General features: G+C 33.0%; 1 protein-coding gene across 2 annotated transcripts in view; it reads right to left on the bottom strand.

Annotated features, from left to right (window-relative positions):
* Window positions 1-13,588: 13,588 nt before the first annotated feature.
* Window positions 13,589-20,898, bottom strand: part of Hat1 (histone acetyltransferase 1) — a 35,645-nt gene continuing 28,335 nt past the window's right edge. Inside the window, exons 6-9 of one of the 2 annotated variants that reach the window (XM_075365741.1) lie at window positions 19,885-20,099; window positions 18,273-18,424; window positions 16,930-17,046; window positions 13,589-14,515 (exon numbers count right to left, since the gene is read on the bottom strand). In XM_075365741.1, the coding sequence (XP_075221856.1) occupies window positions 14,339-14,515; window positions 16,930-17,046; window positions 18,273-18,424; window positions 19,885-20,099 (661 nt within the window). In that variant the 3' untranslated portion in view covers window positions 13,589-14,338. The remainder of the gene's footprint in view (window positions 14,516-16,929; window positions 17,047-18,272; window positions 18,425-19,884; window positions 20,100-20,898) is intronic. The other variant, XM_075365740.1, reaches the window with a different exon arrangement.

The raw sequence follows: 20,898 nt of genomic DNA, 5'->3' as shown, positions 1-20,898 counted from the left end.
ACATGAAACAAAAATTCATTGATTTTAAAACACAATGTAAAGTACTTCTAGAAAAATTTGGCAGTTCAGAATCAGTATTCATGGCATTTATTTTTAGTTCACGTTAGGAAGCTCAGTCATTATTGGTATAAAACAAAATAACTTTTTTTCTGTTAGCGGTCTTCTTAAAATCGTACAATTTTTCACAGTCTTTTTAGGGCTAACATGTTTAATATCAATTTTGTGTTTCTTTATTATATTAAAATTGTTTTTTCCCTAACGCCTGTTGCACTACTTGATTTCCAAGCGATTTCTCTGACTGCAATTTCAGGGTTATATATACAATGCTGATTTTTTTCTGCAGCTGATCAAGTGTTATCCCAGTTTATGTTTCACGACAGAATTACTCATTGTTAAAATCTGATTGGCACAAACACACAAGGTAAATTAAAATTAATGATAACGATACTGAATAAACTATTATAAAAATTAACTAAACTGTATCGTACCATACAAACTAACATGATAACATGGACTGAAATACTGTACTTTCTTTCACTTCACTGAATAATAGAGTGAAGCATTACAAATGATGTTATTGTTATTAAATATCAGTAACAAAGACTCAACAAAATTTTTAATTGCTTATCATAGGCATTATTATTGTATAGCTTGAAAATGTTAGAGCTTTTTAATAAACCAAATAATCTCAGGGCTTGTGAAAGAAAACAAGAAAGTGTAATAACGTTTTAATAAATGAAATGTCAACCAAAAAGAACTAGAATTCAAACCTTCCAGATGAAAGCTAAAGACTAAGATGCTATCACTGTCACTAAACTCAACATTTGCTTTTAACAGGCATGTTTAAATAAATAAATAATTTAATTCATTTTCTTTCTATCTACTTCTGAAAAGCCCTTCTAACCTGTGGGTTAGAATTTATGGCCTCATTGTGAGGAGGCCTTGGAGCACAAAAATAGTAAAAATCCTTTTTATTTCCCATTACCCAATAAAAAAATTCATGAAAAATTTCCTTAGGGCCATAGGTCTCACAGTAAAAAATTGAAATGACCTTTTCGTTAAACGTCATTCATTCTCAGAACCATTGAAACCAATTGGACAACAACCCCCACCCTCCCTGGGACCTGTCCCAAAAACCATCTTTTCCATAAAATAAAAGAGTAACAAAGAACCTAGCAAAAACGTCACATTGCTTGTGTCACTGAGTGCAAAGAAATGATCAAAATACACAATCATTAGGGGTAACCTCCACAATATTTATATTATAAAGGTCTCAGGTCATAAATTTGATGATCAAATTAGTATAGGTTGATAAATACTGATGAAACTGTAGTAAGCTACTTTTTTTTAATAATTAATAAAAATACTTTTTATTTATACTTTAAAATATGATTTTTACTAACATGGCCATTCGCTGTCTTCATTTTCATTTAGTCTCTTATAGTATATTTTCAAACAAAAAAATAACAGCTCTTAGAAATATAAATCAGACATGGTGTTACTGGAAAGTTAATCTCTTAGAAATTTTTCTCATGCAGTATGTTTATTCATTGAAACATATCCACAGACTGACATAAGTTCTTTTCTTAAATTTAGTCAAGAAACTAAGTATTAAAGATACTATTAAAAATTGTAGAATGGCAGCAAGACAGAACTGGACTGAGAATTAAGTTTTTGGAAAAGTTAAAGTAGATCCACATCAATAATTTTTGTAAGATTACTGTTGCATACTAGCTGTCAGTATAGAAAATATTCAAAATACGTTTCACTCATGTAAAATAAAATTACTTTAAGCTCATTGAAAAAATCGACATAAAAGGCTTCAATTTTGCAAACTGTGCTAAATTCATATGCAATTATGCTGCAAAAATATATACAATATGTATATTATACTGATAAATATACATTTTGTATTAATTGTTCATTCAGTTACTATAACATCTGCTAATACAAGCCATCAGTAGTTTCATAATCACACTCAATATCCACATACTCTAGACGCCTGGGCAGGACTTTACAGTAATCAGAAAATTTTTTTACCATTGGGTCACTAATTGTGTCTAAATTTTTATAAATTATTAAAAAAATATTGTTCTAGCAATTAAGCCAATTCCTAGCTGAGGAACAAATTTCCAATAAGATGGGACACTCACTGCTGCATTATAGAGCTATTGGATATTCAGTTTGAATATCCCAACATGTTTAATATGTATACAAAGAAGTTCCCCCTCTATGAGTCATGAAAGCTTGCTGATGGTGAGAGGGCTGGTGTGCTCAGTAATACAGAGTAACTGGACCAAAGGTGCAACCATATCAGAGTGGTATCTATTGAGAGCCAGACTAAGGAATGATTCCTGAAAGAGGGCAGCAGCTCTTTCAGTAGTTGTTAAGGGCGTAGACCTTTTTCTTTTTCCTGTTTAGCCTCCGGTAACTACCGTTTAAATAATTCTTCAGAGGATGAATGAGGATGATATGTATGAGTGTAGATGAAGTGTAGTCTTGTACATTCTCAGTTCGACCATTCCTGAGATGTGTGGTTAATTGAAACCCAACCACCAAAGAACACCGGTATCTACGATCTAGTAATAGTATAGTATTAAGGGCGTAGACCAGGAAGACTTAAATGGCCATATCGACATCACTCAATCTTTTGAGTATGACTATAAGTGCCCAGGATGATGTTGAGTTGGAGGGTGTGAACGAAGAAATTGACAAAGCAATTAAACACATAAAAGGCAATGAAAATTTAATAATAAATGGAAATTGGAATGCAAGCATCAGAAAAGGCAAGGAAAATATTGTGGGTGAATAAGGGCTGGGCAAAAGAAATGAAAGAGGAAACTGACTTATTGAGTTTTGCACAAATTATAATTTAATAATTGCCAACATGTTTTTTAAAAATCATAATAGAAGATTATAAATATAGAAAAAGCCGGGCAATACTGCACAGTATCAGATAGATTATACCATGGTTAAGCAAATATTTAGAAATCAACTAGTTGACTGCAAAGCATATTCAGGAACAGACATTGATAGCAAACACAATTTAGTTAGTAATAATGAAATGTGATTGGGGTTTAAAAACCTGCAAAAAGGTGACAGATGAATTGGTGGAATTTAGAGAAGCTTGAGGAAGAGGAGGTAAAGGAGATTTTTGAGGAGAACGGTGTAAGAGGTCTGAGTAAAAAAGATAAGGTAGAATATAAAAAAGAAGAATGGGAAAATGTTAAAAAGGAAATCTTTAAATCAGCAGAAGCAAAATTAGGTGGAACAAAGAGAACTGATAGAAAACCTTGGATATCAGAGGATATATTGCAGCTGATGGATGAATGTAGAAAGTATAAGAATGCTAGTGATGAAGAAAGTAAAAGAACCTATCAACAATTAAGAAATACTAAAAAACAGAAGTACAAATTAGAGTGGATTAAAGAAAAGTGTTCTGAAGTGGAAAGAGAAATGATCATTGGTAAAATAGACGGAGCATACAGAAAAGTTACGGAGATTTTTGTGGTACATAAATTAAAGTATAATAATGTGTTAAATAAAGATGGTACATCAATTTATAATTCGAAAGAAAAGGTCAATAGGTGGGTGGAATATATTGTAGTGGAGGAACTGAATTAGCAACAGGTGTTGTAGAGGAAGAAGAGGATGAAAAAGGGAGATACAATACTGAGATCTGAATTTCACAGAGCATTAAGAGATTTGAATGGCAGAAAGGCTCCTGGAAGAGACAGGATACATGCAGAATTACTGCACAGTGCAGGTGAGGAAGCAATAGATAAATTATACAAACTGGTGTGTAATATTTATGAAAAAAAGAAACTTGCATCAGACTTCAAAAAGTATTATTGTTATGATACCAAAGAAAGCAGGAGCAGAAAAATGTAAAGAATACAGAACAATTAGCTTAAATACTCATGCATCAAACATTTTAACAAGAATTCTGTACAAAAGAATTGAGAGATTTTGCTCATTAAAAACTGCCTTCGTCAAGATGACACTACACCTCACGGCTGCATGGTCTCCCATATCCTCGGTAGTGCAGTTGTCGTTCGCCGATAACTAACATTAGTAGTAATCACCACAATTTCTAACTGACCCCACGATGCCAACATGCCTACCTCCGGCCAATCAACTATACAGACGGTCTCTAGCCACCAGGGGTGCTACACTACTTATACCCCCTCAGCCGTTCTGCTCAAGGCGAGGAAACGGAGGAAGCCAGCCACGATAGTCCATTCTCTGCGAGTCTTCCAGTTGACTCGCAGATCAAGAAAATAATTTACTCTTTCGAGCTCTCTAACAACTCTGATACGTTCAGCCACGTACCACGGACAACATAGAGGACATGGTCCACAGTATCATGGACCCTAAAATCCGGGCACAAGCCCGAATCAATCAAGCCAAACTCCTAAATGCACCATGTCCTTAAAGGAACTGAATTGTGTACTGATTGGGGAAGAGCTAATTGCTTGCAGCTCCCTAACATTTGGAAGTATACCATGCGTGTATCAACCAGTAGAAAAATCGTTTCACCTGGCTTGCCAAGAATCAAAACCTTGGTCTTCAATCTCTCGCATACTCCCAGAAGTAAGAAGGCCTTTCTTCTTAGAAACATACCGCTTGCTATGTTCCGACAACAGCTAAAAAAAGGAGACGCTGGGCTCGCAATAAAATGTTCCTATAACATGGGAATTGTAGACGATGAGCCCAGACAGGCGCAGCGTACAACATTATGGCCTCACAGACACCTTTGTAAGAATACGCATGGTATGATAATTCAACCCCCAATCGGGATAGATGACTCTACGGACACAAAAGAAGCCATCCTTCCTTGCGACAAACTTAAGGTGGTCCCTAAATTGAAGCCTCTCATCAAGGATGACACACAGATATTTCTGAACGGTGACATACCTAATCGGAAGGCCGTCCATCACGACCTGCGGGTGACGGGTTGCGGCTAGACAACTATTATGAAATATCATAGTGGTTTTCTCTACATTGAAAACCATCTTATGCTGAAGACTCCCAACCTCAGTACCTCTTACATGCCTGTGTCGCTCTGAATTCTATCTCAGCACGCAAGTTGCCCTCGACCAGCAGCAACCCGTCGTCGGTATAAGCCACGATGCGGCAGCCACTTGGCATCCGCAATCGCATTAAAGAGTCGACTCAACGACCCAGACGAGTGGACCTAGAACACTGCCCTCTGAACAACCTTTTGACAGGGTCTTTCCTACTTCCCAGCCGCCGTTACGAAGGACGACGATTCTGTTGCTGAAATAGTTCGAGAGAGTCTCAATCTCATTTTGCGTACAACCACGCTGCTGCAACTGAAACAAGGCAGAGAGCCACCACAAGTTATTGAAGGTCCTGGATATACCCAAAAAGACGCCGAGTACATATCTGCACTCGCTGGTCGAAGCCTAATTCATTACCCTAAGAATAGCGTCCTCTGTGCCCTTGGCAGGACGAAACCATACTGGTTGTCCATCAGCATACGATTAGAAGTCAACCTGCTACTGATAGGAAGGTAAAAGACTTTCTCGAAAACCTTACCTACTACAGGCCGTCAGAGGCCGGTAAGAAGAACTTACAGTGGGGTCCTTGTCGCCACCTTTGAAGAGCAGTTTCAACTCACCACGTTTCCAACATGCTAGGAAATATCCAGCAAAAAGCATCCTATTAAAAATCCTAGTCAGGGTACAAAGAATCACTGGCAACATGCGAACAAGGAGTTCCACTGTGATACAATCATATCCGGGGGCTTTATTCCTAGTCATGCTACAAATTACTTGGCGGACTTTCGCCTCAGTAATCTCAGAAGACAAATTTGCAGAGCGAAAATCTACAACTTCCTTCGGACACGACGATGATAAGAGGTTTCATCAACCTCAGTATCGTCTGGAAGCAGATCGTTCATCAGAAGAGTGAGGACACGATCTTTGTCTACATCATCCTGGGTCGAGAGAGCCGACAGAAAAATGTCTTTTGTCTTCTTATGACCAACAACTCTATAAACGATACCCATGGGTCCTTATTCCCCTGCTGTTGTACAAAAGAGCGCCAGGAATCACTCTTAGAAGACCTAATCTTATGAAAAGGTTAGATCTTTTACAGTAGTCCGCATGCAAGGCTGCAGCGTGAGGGTCACCCTCACGCTGTGCGGCTCTCCTGACCCAACCCACAATCCGCTTCATCGCGGTCAAGTCTCGAGTCCACCATCTACCTACTCTCTCTCGACCCGTACCTCTGGGAATCGACTGATCAGCGGCTTCAACTACCGTAGAAGAAAAATCCTCTGCCAGGTCATCTAACGGGAGTTCGTCCAGTCTTCGAGCAAAAACTAGAAGCCTGGCCGCAAAAATATTAGAAAACTTGGGCCAATCCGCCCGCCTGTGCAGGAAACGCCCCTGCAACAGGGGCGTTTCCTGCACAGGCGGGCGGATTGGCCCAAGTTTCCCCCTTTAGACATTGTGCAGCCGCTAACCAGATTAAAACCTGCTAGTCTATTATCACTCGCCCAATCATCGGACTACAGACCAATTCTGAATCCTACTAGTAATATCCTTACCAATGATATCCTCGATGTTGGTACCACGGAAGACCCTCTGGCCTTCGACTGCACCGGCGAAAGTAGACAATTCGCCGGCTACATTAAAAACATCAAAATGATTCTGCGCGATGAAACCTTCGATTAATTTGCCGCCATTTTCCGTGATCCCACTGTGCCAAAGAGGCGATTTGGCGTTCGTATCAGCACCTATGAGAATTAGACAACTTGTTACCAGCCTAACAATTCTATCCCATTTTTCCAAATGCTGTTCAGTGGGATCCCTATACTGAAAGTACGCTCAAGCCATTCACTGTAAGCTTGACAACGACGTGATGCGTGTCACGTGCTTGCCATATGACGACGCTATCTAAAGACTTCCTGCACAGAACAGCGGATTCTGAAAGAGACCAGCCCCTAACTCGAAAACTCCGAGATACCGTGGGGCATCACGTTTCCCTGTCTTTATGATAAGCCTATATTCCTTCTTGAATGCAGCCCAAGTCGGTGACTGAATAGGACAGGCGAAACGAGCTTTCAGTCAGAAATATAATTTGCTTACATCAAAAATTAATTTAAACATCAAGAAAACATATGTTTGGAGCATAGCTTTATATTGAAGTGAAACTCCATTCGAACAAGAGTACCTGAGAAGAAAAGTTCAGCTTTTCTTCATTTTGAAATGTGGTGCTATATGGAATGTTAAAAATCATATGGGAGAATAAAGTGACAAATGAAGAGGTGTTGTGGCAAATTGATGAAGAAAGAAGCGTTTGGAAGAGTATAGCTAAAAGAAGAGACAGACTTATAGGCATCCTGGAATAGTTGCTTTGTTATTGGTGGGACAGGTTGATGGAAAAAGTTGGGCAGGTAGATGTTTGGAATATGTAAAAAAAAATTGTTAGGAATGTAGGGGGTTACCGAAATGAAACAACTGACACTAGATAGGGAATCTTGGAGAGCTGCATCAAATGTGTGAAGAAACACACATTTGAAAAAAAAGAAATATAGGGTTGTTTTCAGTGTATTTGTCTCCTCTTGATTTTTTCCTTTGGGAATATGTGAAGTGTGGACATCTTGAAAAGTTGAAACAAGTCAAATGTCATATTCCACCACAAGTGATGCATAATCTTAACAGAGCTTTTTACTATAATCTCATAGTATTGTCAGGAAAATATGGTTGCAGTTACTTTAACTTTAGTAATTCATTATTCCCACTTTTTTTTTATTTTTAGGAATTTTTTACATTATTTAATAGCTTATTTGAGTTATTTTATTTTACTATTAATCATCAAAACACCTTAAAACTTCATGCAATAAACAAACAAACTTACTAGTTCTCAATTTTACTTTTTCCAAAAATAGGTATGAAAAGTAGTGTTACTTTAAACTTTGACCAGCGACGCTGGTCATGGAGGTTCTTTAATGGATCAATTTAACGAGTTTCAGTTTACACATTTCATTTTTAAATAGGCTTTATAAGGTATGCCAAACATGCTCTTTCCTAATTAAAATTTTTTACACATCTTTTCCAATGGAAAATAGTTTTCTCATTCCAGCAATGAACACTGGTTTTTTCTTGATCCATTACTTCATTGTGTTATCTGTGGTAAAATTAATATTCTAACATCACTCTTTAATTGCAGGAAAAGACGTGAAAAATTGCAAGGTGCCAAATCTATGAGTACAAAGAGTGTGGAATAAGTTAAAATTTCAACTTCATGAGAGCCTTGGCAGTTGCACCCAGTGTGTATGACCAAGCATTATTGTGTAGAACTATCGAATTCATGGATTTTCCAACAAGATACACATATCTCCAAAAATGTTTTAACGTCTCTATGTATTGCACAGAATTTACAGTTGACCCAGCTTCCAGGAAGTCAGTCATGTACATGTGTTTGGAATGCCAAATACTGTTACAATAATTATTTTTTTGCAGAGGGTTGTTTTGAATTTTTCTGATTGTGGTGAACCATAGCATCAGAATTCTATGATCTACCATTTTTTTTCTTGGTCATAATGATACACTAAAGTTTCATTTCCAGTCACAATATTCATAAAGAAGCAATCTGTATTATTACAATAACATTTCAGAAGCTGTTCACAACATTCCTTTGGTTATTTGTTCACATCAGAGTCCACCATTACGAACAGATTTTACAGTAGCCTAGTTGTTGAATAATTTGTCTCACTCATTCTTTCTATATGCCTATCTCGGTGGTGATAGGTTGCATGATGCAAAAATCATTTTGTATCAATTTATTTCTCCTATTGTTTCTACTTATTAGTCACAGTAACTGGTCGAGGTTCATGCTTAATATTCGCTTTACCAGCTTCTGGTACAAGAAATTATATTGCCCACCTACTTACAATACTTCAATCATCATAATGGATTATAAATGACGATAAATGTCTCTAGCATTCACTTTTTCCACTGTTAAAAAATTCAATCAATGCATGTTTTAGATTAGCTGATATACAGCAGGGATACTCAGCTCCATAACAAAAGCGACTGCAGAAAATGAGGGCATAAGTCAGAGTTTTGGAATGTTAGTAGTAAGGGAATAAAACTTCAAGATGGTAGCATCTGTTACTTTGTGCAATATTTTGTTCTCTTGACGTTCCAGTGTGCATTACATTTTAGCTGTCCCTTGTAATAATACCTTAGAATCATTCCATAAAATATCACATGATGGTGGTTGCAAAACTGTCTTTTTTTTCTTGTTTAGCCAATAGGAATCACTGTTAGGCATTACTTCAGAGGATGATATGTATGAGTTTAAGTGTAATCTTGTACAGTTTCAGGTTGACCATTTCTGAGATGTGTGGTTGATTGAAACCCAACCACCAAAGAACACTGGTATCCATGATCTAGTATTCAAATCCGTATAAAATTAACTGCCTTTACTAGGATTTGAACGTTGGAACTCTTGACTTCAAAATCAGCCGATTTGCAAAGAAGACATGTTCACCATTAGACCAACCCGGCGAGTTGCAACACTATCTTAGAAAAATTTACGTTTTCAACCTAATTTGTCGGTAGAATAGTTCATAAATGTACTTAATTAATGACCTAATATATTCAACAAAAATAGTTTGTCACCAACTAGTAAAATTGGTTGTTGCAAGCATTTACACTTCTTTTAATAACTTCTATAATTATTAAGGCATCTATTCACTTTAAAAATGAGATGTATATCCTGGTTCGTTTTATCTGGAGTTTAAAAATTAATTTGAAATATGTGGTTTATGATTGCATTTTTCCAAGTTCAAGTAGTTAACTGATAAGGGACAAAAATACACTTACTTACTGTACAAGGGGTAGAATACATTAAAAAAAGACCTTCCTACTTATAAATAATAAGTCTAAAAGGTGACATTTTTTTCTAAAGCTTCTGATTTTTGATGCCTTATATCTAAAAGGGACTGAGCAAAAACATGTGAAATTTAGAGAAAATGATCTTCAATTGTAGGTGAACAAGTAAAAATATCATTTTGTGTTTTTAAGTGTTACGGTAGATAATTCAAGTGCAATGTAGACAAACACCAGTGATTATCGGCAACATAAGAGATTTTCTAAGAACATAAGAGAAATGTGGTGAAAATTTTCTAAGATGATACTACAATCACTTTATTTCCACTCACGTGATTCTTTCACATCAAAATATTGTGCTTATGTTGTCTACTTGATAGAGGTGGATACTGCTTTAACAATAAGTGATGGCATTTTATTTTTTTCCTAAGTTAGCATATTCATATATGAGATATATATATATATGGATAGATTAAAATTTTAATTTGCTACATATATTCTACATGAATCATATTTAGAGGGCCTGATCTGACAGCCCATGTTTATATCTTGCACAAACTTGTTCTAATTTTTGGTAAAATTCTAGAGATGAGATATTTAAGATGGAAATACATGAAAGTATAATAAAACTTGGTATTTTATGCAGATCAAAACAGTATGATTTGATTTTGTTGCATATGAAATCAAGTTGATTGACCCACAAGTAAAACACTCAGAAATTTTACACTAAGGGTGACAACAGAAATACCATTGTTTTCATTTACAGGAATATAAACCACATGATTGGAAATATCATGGCTGCTTTCTACTACAAAAATAATTTGTAGTCCTTATTTGATAATAAGGAATTAAAAGTAGTTAAAATATGAGGACTGTTCAAAAAGTACCCACCATTTGGTTATAGATAAAAATATTTTATTATATAAAACTTAAAACTATAGCTTTTAACTATTTCTCAACATCGTTGCCATTTAAATTCAAGCATTTGTCATAGGTTTCACTAATTTACAAACATCTTCATAAAGTTCAGCCACCTGGGTACCTAGCTAATCTTTCACAATTTGAAGTTTGTCATCATCATCGAAGAGCTGCGACACAAGCAGCTACTTCAACAGTCTACTGTGAAACTTCGAAGACACTTAGGTGAACTATACAGAACAAACATTGTGATATGCTGTCATCTGGTGTTGTTTTTTTGTGTGACAACGCTCATCCTCACAGTGCTCGAAGAACTCCTAAATCATTTCCAATGGGACATTTTTGATCATTCACCTTACATTTGGCATCAAGTCCAGGCTACTTGGTGCCAAATGATTTTCACCTCTTCACTCACATGAAGTGGCATTATAGCACTTCAATGATGACAACGAACTTCAAAATGCTGTGAAAGGTTGACTACGTACCCAGGCAGCTGAATTTTATGAAGGTATTTTTAAATTAGCAACACACTATAACAAATGCTTTAATTTAAATGACAACTTTGTTCAAAACTAGTTAAAAGCTTTAGTTTTAAGTTTCATATAATAAAATATTTTTATCTATCCAGGTTTTTTATTTATAGGCAAACCGAGGTTACTTTTCAAACTGGCTTTGTAATAATGTTTATTATTTATCACTAGGAAATATTATAGAGCTAGTAGGTGTAAAATAATAACTGATAATTATAATAATACAAATTTGATATTCTAATATGGTGTTCATCTAATCATTACTTATCATTGCTGAGTATTAGTTCAATTAAATAATCTTTAAAACACCTGTGATTTTTTCCCAAAAGGCATTCCAGGATTTGAGGTGTTTTTTGGAATAAATTTAATATTGTTTGAAACTGTCAGTGGAACACAAATTTAATGATAATTTAAAATTTATTTTTATGAATTAAATCAAACATCGTGTGAAAAGGCAGTTCTCAAAAACAAGAACACAGTTTCAACTGAACAGACAATCAACACTCCAAAAAACTAAGACCTTAATTGAAATGATATTTTTTACTTCTAAATATTCCAATAACATTTAACTAATCTTGAAAAATGATATATTTTAATTTAATCCTTGGCTAACAGGTTAGAACCTCATTTTTTTAGTTAGATTTTAGGTTCCAAAATCTCAACTATACAACTGGGTTTAAAGATTAATTTCTCACTAGTTGAGTTTTATTTATCCTATCCTACTAAACAGCATTTGTATGGGTGTGCTTCCCCCTCTTAGTTTAGCACTGGAATGTACCGATCACCAGCTGAAAATCCCAATTCATTAGTACATGTCTCGTGGTGGTCAGGTGTATACTTGTTATATTATATACTGATATAGTGTGTATATATAGAAATACATGTATAATATATATCAAATTTTTTGGAAAATTTAATATTTTTAACTGGATCTGAATTTTTGGATGAAAATGACAAATATCTCGAAAACAATCGGTCCTAGCACTGAAAAATCTTTTCGACCCCCCCCCCCAAACAATACCCCTCTGCTCCCAGTGGTACCCATGAAATGATATTTTCAAGTGTCCCCGGGCGTCTTTAGGAAATTGGGGAGGGGATACCACCATAAACTCAGCAACTGCTCGTCCGATTTTCACGATTCAAACGGCATATGTATCAGCAGATTGAGCGCTAACTGTTTAAGGTATACTCTTGATCGACTGGATCTTGGTTATCCAGAAATCGTTTAGTCCTATGTTTTGATTGCATTCACCCACCGTAAAACATACCAATCCAATCTTTCGCTAAATACACTCAAACCTGTGCGCTAGCGCAGCTGTAAATTATAAACTTATAAAGACTAATAAGTAGAAAATAAAAAATATATAAAAAAACCACTCATTAAATGCACTAAAAAGTAGAAAATAAATAATTTTTTAAACACCACTCTGAAATTAAATGCGCTAAAATGTAAAAAATTTGATGGTGATATGCAAGATTATGTGAATCATAGCTTCAAATTAAAAATTTGATTTTTTTGCCAATTTTTTCTTATGCGTGTTGGCACTCTTTAGGCCATTCATCATGCATAAGAAAAAATTGGCAAAAACATCAAATTTTTAATTTGAAACTATGACTTTCACATAATCTAACATATCACCATCAAAGCTTGTTGTCAAATTCATTCTGAGATACTGTACTAAAATAATTTTTTACCTTTCAGTGCGTTTAATTTACGAGTGGTGTTTTAAAAATATTTTTTATTTATTTATGTGATTGTTTATCTTCATAAAATAATGAACTATAACAAAAAAGTAGGCACCAGAATGTACTGATTATTAGTGGAAAATCCTGATTTGTTAGTATCAATTTCTAATTTAACTTTAATTATATCAATTTTCATCATTCAAAAAAAATCTTTTACATAAGAGGTAATCAATTTTGGACATCTAAAAATCCCATTCTGAGACACCACCCACCTGGAGAGCTTAGCTGCAGAGGCATGCCCTGCAGCTACTAATAGTGTAAAACATAACATATTTACTGCTTTACTTTTACATATCAGCAGGGTAATGGAACTCTTAGTGAATTAAGAGGAACATCCAGAAGAATGGTGTAAAGGTACAATTATGTAAAATTATAACTATGTTTTACTCAAAAGTACATTAATTTAAAACTTTTAAGATTGCATTACTCATCAATAGGTGAAAACTTGGTTTGAAATAAAAAGGAATTAATTGTTAAGACAAAAAATTTAATTACATAATTTATTAAAAATTAGTTTTTAAACAATTCAACATTTATCTCAAATGAATTAATAATTTAAAAAATATATATATAATACATAATTTTAAGTTTTAAATTAGAGTAAAAATTAATGCAATAAAAAGAAAGTCAAACAATATTTATTATTTTTAATCATTGCATACTCTTTAAAAGTCAACAACCAAACTATTAAAAAAAAATTATTAAAAATTAAAATTAAAGACTAAAAAAAAGGGAATAAATTATAATTGCAAGTGAAACATTTTTATACAATATTTTATGCAGTGAAAAAAATTTTAACACAGTGAACATGATATTACAAAAGTTGTTAACTGAAGAGCAGTACATAAAAAGGTAAAAAAAGGAATACCATACAAATATAAGCTAACAAACAACAAATAATACTATTTACAATATACTAACAGTCTTAACCATCTGCTACTTCCTTACCTTCTTCAAATTTTTTTATATCAAAATTAGATTTCTAAGTAAAAGATAAAATCCAGTAATCAAATTTATTCAAATACTAACTTAAAACCATGGTGCAGAAAACAGTAACCCAAGTACTTTTTATATATAAAAAAAACTTCAATTGTTATAACATCACTTTTGACAAACAGCTTCTAATTAAATTATAAGAAAATAACTGAAACATGAAGGTTGGAAAACTGCACAAAATAATTAATTTTTTGAAGTAAGAAATATATAATGAATGAATTTTTTTCAGAATATTTAGAATTTCAAACACAAATAATAAGTATATCTTCATTAAGACTATTAATTATGCCTTCTCTTTTCATAACGTTTCAACACATGTAAATACTGTTCTTCTAGTTCCTTGTATTGTTTTTCTAATTTTTCAATTCTTTGCCCAATACCATTTAAGGTTAAAGTAGTCTGATATTCTTGTTCATTTAGCAACTTCCTCAATTTATTCATATATGCTTGTTCTTTCTGTAAATAAAATATACATATATATATATATTACTATTTACAATAGTATTTTTCACAGATACTTGCTTTATCTCAACATTGTTTTATACATAAAATTTAATTAACATGTTAAAACTGTGAAGATATATAATGTTCAACATTAATATATAATACAACTATTTCTGTTGTATTATTCTCTTTAATAACAATCAACTAAACTCAAAAAGACAAAAATATGTAGTCAGAATCTAAATACCAAATTATAAATGAAATGAGCCTTACAAAAAAAAAAAAAACTGTCTGAAGAAGATAACTTACAATTATTAAGTTCTTTTTGTTATAAGATGAATTTTGTTCTAAATTCAGCCAGAAATGGGATAATCTTACAGACACCATTTTCAACAAAAGCAAACACTGTAGTTGGATCCTAAAATACTTTTAGTAATTTTTGGGTCAATGTTAAGTAGTTGTACAAAATTCAGCTTAGAGAAAAAACTACTTCAAGTAAAGATAAAACATAAAAAATGTTTAGTTTCAGAGGTATAATGAATAAGAGAGAATAAAAAATTGAAAAATAATTTTTACTGCAGAAGTGAACCAGTTTTACAGAAGTGAAAAAAGCCAGCAAAAAGTTTCATAACTTTGGTTACAAAAGGCTTTGCCCTCGATAGACTACTACTTGGAGAAAAATTAAGTGGAACATTAAAGTATGTAAGTATCTAAAATATTATTCTAATTTTTAAAAAACATTTTGAAATGAAGGATCCATGGTGATTATCTCCCCAATGTCCTTTACCAATTGTTACCAAAATAAAATGGCATCAATGGATCATACAAAAAAATCATTGTTCTAAATTTCATCAGCCTGGAGATATGAAGAAAAATCAGGCCAATATGCACATTCATACAAGGTATGTTCAGAAAATAAACAAACTTTATTTTTTAAATCTTTATTATTAATTTTACAGATTATTGGTCCTTGTCCCCTTCAGAGTACTTCCCTTCACACACTTTTTCCCAGCAGTGTTCCCACTTTGTGAAGCAGTCCTAGATAGTTTCATTTGAAATGGCTTTTAAGATCCATGATGAAATGTCATCAAGAGTGTCAAAACAGTATCCTTTCATCACAGATTTTAATTTCAGAAATAAGAAAAAATCACAAGGAGCCAGGTCTGACGACGACCAGGCTAAGGGAAGACAGTAATCTGATTTTTGGCACAAAACTGATGAATCAACAAGGCTGAGTGTGTGAGTGCATCTTCATGGTGAAGGAACCATGAGTTATCTTTACCACAACTCTGGTCTCTTTTCGTGGATTTTTACACATAACTGTTGGAAATGCCTTGATGGTATGCACAGTTCACTGATTCACCTTGAGGCAAGAATTCAAAATTATTCCATTAAAATCCAAATTCCATTAAAATCGAAAAAACAGAGCATCACTTTGACATTGGATCGAGACTGATATGCTTTCTTGGAGCATGGAGATCCTTTGACAATCCATTGTGATGACTGAACTTTTGTCTCAATGTCATAGCTGTAAACCCAGCTTTCATCTACCGTTATGATCCTTTGCATGAATGTTTCATTGTCATCGGCTTGTTCCAAGAAGTTGCAGACAAATGTCTACTCGATGTTCTTTCTGCTGTTCGGTCATCAAACAAGGAATAAACTTTGCTGCAACTCTAAGCATGTTCAATTTTTCAGTCAAAATGGCATGATCCAATTGAGATGTTAACCTCTTCTGCAAGTTCTCTGACAGTCACTCGCTGATCTGCACCACCAGATCATTGATTTTCTGAACATGGGTGTCATCACTTGAAGTCAAAAGCCCTCCTGCTCGAGCGTCATCTTCAATGACTGACGACCACTTTTAAATCGTGAAAATCATTTGTAACATGATGTACGACCAAAGTATCATCTCCGTACACTTATTTCAAAAGTTGAAATGTTCCTGTGAAAGTTTCCTCGGTTTCACACAAAATTTTATATTGTATCATTGCTCCTGAAAAGTAAAAATAGGACATATTACAAAAATAGTACTAACTCTTAAACACATTGCACTCAAATAAAAATAACATGAAACTAGATGAGATATCAATAATCCAAGAACTTCTGATTACAGAGGAGATTATGTGGAACACAATGCTGCCAACTGCATGTTACTAAATATCTCCATTGGCACGTAATTAAAAATATTTGGTTATTTTCTGAAGAGACCTTGTAACAATCTTTCTGTAATTATTTTTTTAGTCATGAAACATCAAGCTTTGGTTAAGTTCCAATATGCAAAATTTGACACAATTAGTACATATTTTTTCTAATATAGTACTGTACACCTATACATCCAGGAAAGTAAAAATTGCTACTACAATGTACCATAAATATATAATTTAAAACTATTTACCAAAATAAAAAAATAATTTAAAAATTACCTGATAGGGAATATTTAATCGTTTTTTAACATTTAACCTGTAATTCCTATAATGTTTTTCATCATTCATATCGGTAGCTTTCAACCGTAATATTTCATACACTCTTCTGGCTTGTTTCTATGTAAAAAAAAAACAAACAAAACTTATTTATTGTATTTTTTTCATAATATAAGGTATAAGAAAAAGTATTATCAATTTTGAGACAAAATAAACATTTATACACTGACAATAAGTTTGGTTTAATGAATTCCAAAGGTACCTCAGCATTTGTTGAAATTAGGACCTTACATAATGTATATTAGGAACAAAAATAATGTATATAACCACTCACTGGAAAAATATGCTATACTTTCATTGTGGTTAAAAAAAAGTAGATTTATCAACAATATTTTAGGACATTTTTTTTAAAATCTTGCTTTTGTAAATCACTACATCATCATATAATACAGTAAAGTTGAAAATTGTAATACTTATGGAATGATTAGAATACTTATTGTAATGATTAGTTAAGTTACAAAGTAATATGTATTACATTACTTTAATAAACATAACTAACAATAATCATTTTTATTGCTGATCAAATATACAAACATATTTTCTGCTGTTATTAACTGACAGCCCTAAACAATATATATATCTTGAATTTCTAACTGATAAATTCTATATGTTAACAGTATATACTTATGGACATGTATAGAAATAATCTTCCCTACTGAGAAGAGAAGATACATGTAAAGTACCTAAGGTACAAATAACATAAATCAGTACCACTATATATCACTTATGTAACAGATAAATGCATTTTGGTGGGTTTTACATGTTGTCATGAATAATAAATAGATTCAGTGAGAAACAACAGAAAACCACCTCATTCATTTTCCCTAACAAGCCTAACTGTAGTGTCATTTATTTCTGAGAATGACTACCATTCTTGGGGATGATTTGAGTCACATTGCTTAAACTGTTTACAGTACCTAGCATACATAGAAATAACTATAAATGAATTAACCAGTTATCACATTATCATTAAGGACTTGTACCATCTGACAAATTCAGTTTTTCAAATTTAGTTAGCAACTGCTGTTTTAACAAAAAAGAAAAAAAATCTGTCCTTTAATTTATTTACTTCTTCTCTTTTAAGTTTTATAGACTTTGATTAAATAAAATTAACTTTAACCAATATCTCTAAAACCATCATAACTTTTCCAAATACATTACATCAGAGTAAAATGACAACTTCTAAGATTAGTAAATAATTAACTTGACTTCATCTAAATTCCAAAATATTCTATGGAATTATTATTTTCTTCAGAATAAGGATGAGAATTTTTTTAAAATAATACCTTATTTATTTTAGAAGACCTCTTTGCTTCTTCAGCCATTTTTTCATTAAAACCTTCATGTAATTTATCAGGACTATAACTATCAAGTGAATCACATCGGCAGATATCAACAAAATCACGAACCAGCTGAAACTCCTCAGTCGGATCCTCAACTGAAACAAAAGTAAACAACAACCGGTAACATTCACTAAAATAAATTACCTCTTCTAACATTGAGTAATTTTATCTAGAACCAATTAATACAAAAAGATGTTCTACAATGAAAGGTCATCAGCTATTAAACACTTTCACATTCTTGCTCTACAAATTATCATATGGAAAAAATAATTTACTTTCGCTAACTGAAATGTATAGGCAGTACACTTATAACTTAGTTAGCCTGGCACATGATGTTTGTATCCCTTGAAAATGGTAAAATCATTTTGGAAATGATATTTGTATCATGTAAGGTTGCCTAGCAGATGGTTATGGCATATACAATAGAAACAAACTACTACTGCATCTTATTTTCAAACTTTATAAAGCTGTTTATATCATCAATAAGTTTATTAACACTATTTATTATTATTTATTGGCATAATATCTTTTTAAATAGTGTAAAATTTAATAGTAAAAATTTTTTTGGCTCATTTGTCTTAAACCTATTAGTTTACTTATGATTCAATTACCAGATCCTCTAAGTCTCTGAAATATGGCCAAAAACTGTCAGCCCTAAAGACCAGTAAGTGCAAAACAGTGTAGAGCTCCTACATTAAGCTACAAAGATTCCATCACCATCTTGAGAGATCCATTGTTCCCCAGGACACCCTTTTTATAGTGTTTATACAAAGAAGCTTTTTGTTGCAATCTTAGCAGGTTCAAGCTATTCCTCATAGTCTGTGCAATGTTTTACTTTAAAAAAGAGCCTTGTAACTCTCCTTCTCTCCTCAAGGTCCCTTCCATGGTTCCATCATTTAAAGCCAGATGGTTACGCATTTGACAGAGGCAGTTTAAGAGCAGTAAATAATGATGGCTGCAGAGAAATCATCCATCAATTTGTGTGAGCTAAATCACTATCCAAATACCATTACTTCAACATACCATGGGTATGTTAAGAATTCTATTCTATCCTAAATTCCAGCAAAATAACTTATAATTTAACCTTCAAATCTCAAATAGTATGTAACTGTGGTCAGAATCGGACAGCTCCTTAAATCATTTGTCTATGAACTGCTACAAGCTTGTTTAAGTTATAAATCACCTTTGCAATCTTCACTCACAATTATTACCAGGATAAGAAAGATGAAAAAAGATAATTTTGCAGTAGTAACATGTAGACTCATCTTACAAGGCACTTCACACCCCTGCGTGAATTGTGCCCTCCCTATAAGCTCTCCTGTATCTCAACCTTAATCTCTGCCTCCCTGCATTGATATTATGGAGTTTGAATCAGGCACTTCACTGATCTTCTTCAACAGGCAATGGAACAGTACTTTCAAATGTGGTAGTATCTGGTCTTGTCCAGGGACTATATTCTATTGGGGATTGCATAAGAAATCAAATAACTAACACGACAATCAGTTAAAGCTGAACGATATAAAATCAATACATTGGTACACAATTAATATATTACCTGTAATGTCAACTACATCCTTGTTGTCCACATAAAAATTATAAATTGTGTTCAAAAGATGAGTGCATAGACCTTGATGCTGATATGGTGGCAAAATTAACACCTGACTGATACGAGGTCTAATATTCAATGGATATGCATAATATTCATAGACTGTTATATAACCTGCAATGCTATACATTTTCTTATTGTCTGGAGTAGAGTATTTTTCATACCTGGAGGTAAACACGAAACAGAAGTTATTAATATTACTAAATTAATAAATTACTAAATTACTAAGTTGTTAATATTAAGCATTTATAATAATGAAATATTTTTTGTAATCATAAAATATTTTAAAATGTTAACTCTCAAGGAAAAATATAATAATATTACAGAAAAATACCTTGTTTAAAAATAGATATTCATATACCAATAAAAAAAAATTAAATACAAAAAATATTTCTTATAAAAGGAAAAAAAACATATTAAATTAAAATCCTATCCGGAATTATTTAATACTAATGAAATACTAGAAAAAACTGAAGGCAGTAATATTGCTCTTGGATGCTATTTCTAAATGAAATATTATGCAAGCCAGTTTTTTCCTCAAGAAACAATTAAAGTTGGCTGGGAAATAACTGTTAACAAATGAATCTGTGAAGCGTATTTCAAAATGTTACATACCTGTATACTTTTTTAATATAGAATGACTAAATATATTTTTAAGTATGGCTGTTTTAAGTACAGTAGATTCACTTTACTAAGTAAATTATACAAACTCAATACTCACATAATTTCTAATTCAGTGACTGTTGAAATTAGTAATCTGTTTTAAGATACATAAAAATAATTCAAAGTATTTGCAAATCACTAAACACACTTTTGAGAAACATTTTCATAATCTTTAGCCACCACTGTTTAGTATTTAGGATTCTACTTTAATGATTATTTTAGAATTTCTGGGAAACCTCTGGGCTTCTGAGGGAAACTTCATTAGCATGTATGTCCAAAACAAAAAAAATCTCATTGCAA

Source organism: Lycorma delicatula, chromosome 5 (genome assembly GCF_047948215.1).
Source record: "Lycorma delicatula isolate Av1 chromosome 5, ASM4794821v1, whole genome shotgun sequence".
Classification (NCBI taxonomy): Eukaryota; Metazoa; Arthropoda; class Insecta; order Hemiptera; family Fulgoridae; genus Lycorma; species Lycorma delicatula.
Note: the sequence above shows the minus strand (reverse complement) of the source record. Positions and strands in the feature narration are given on the sequence as shown.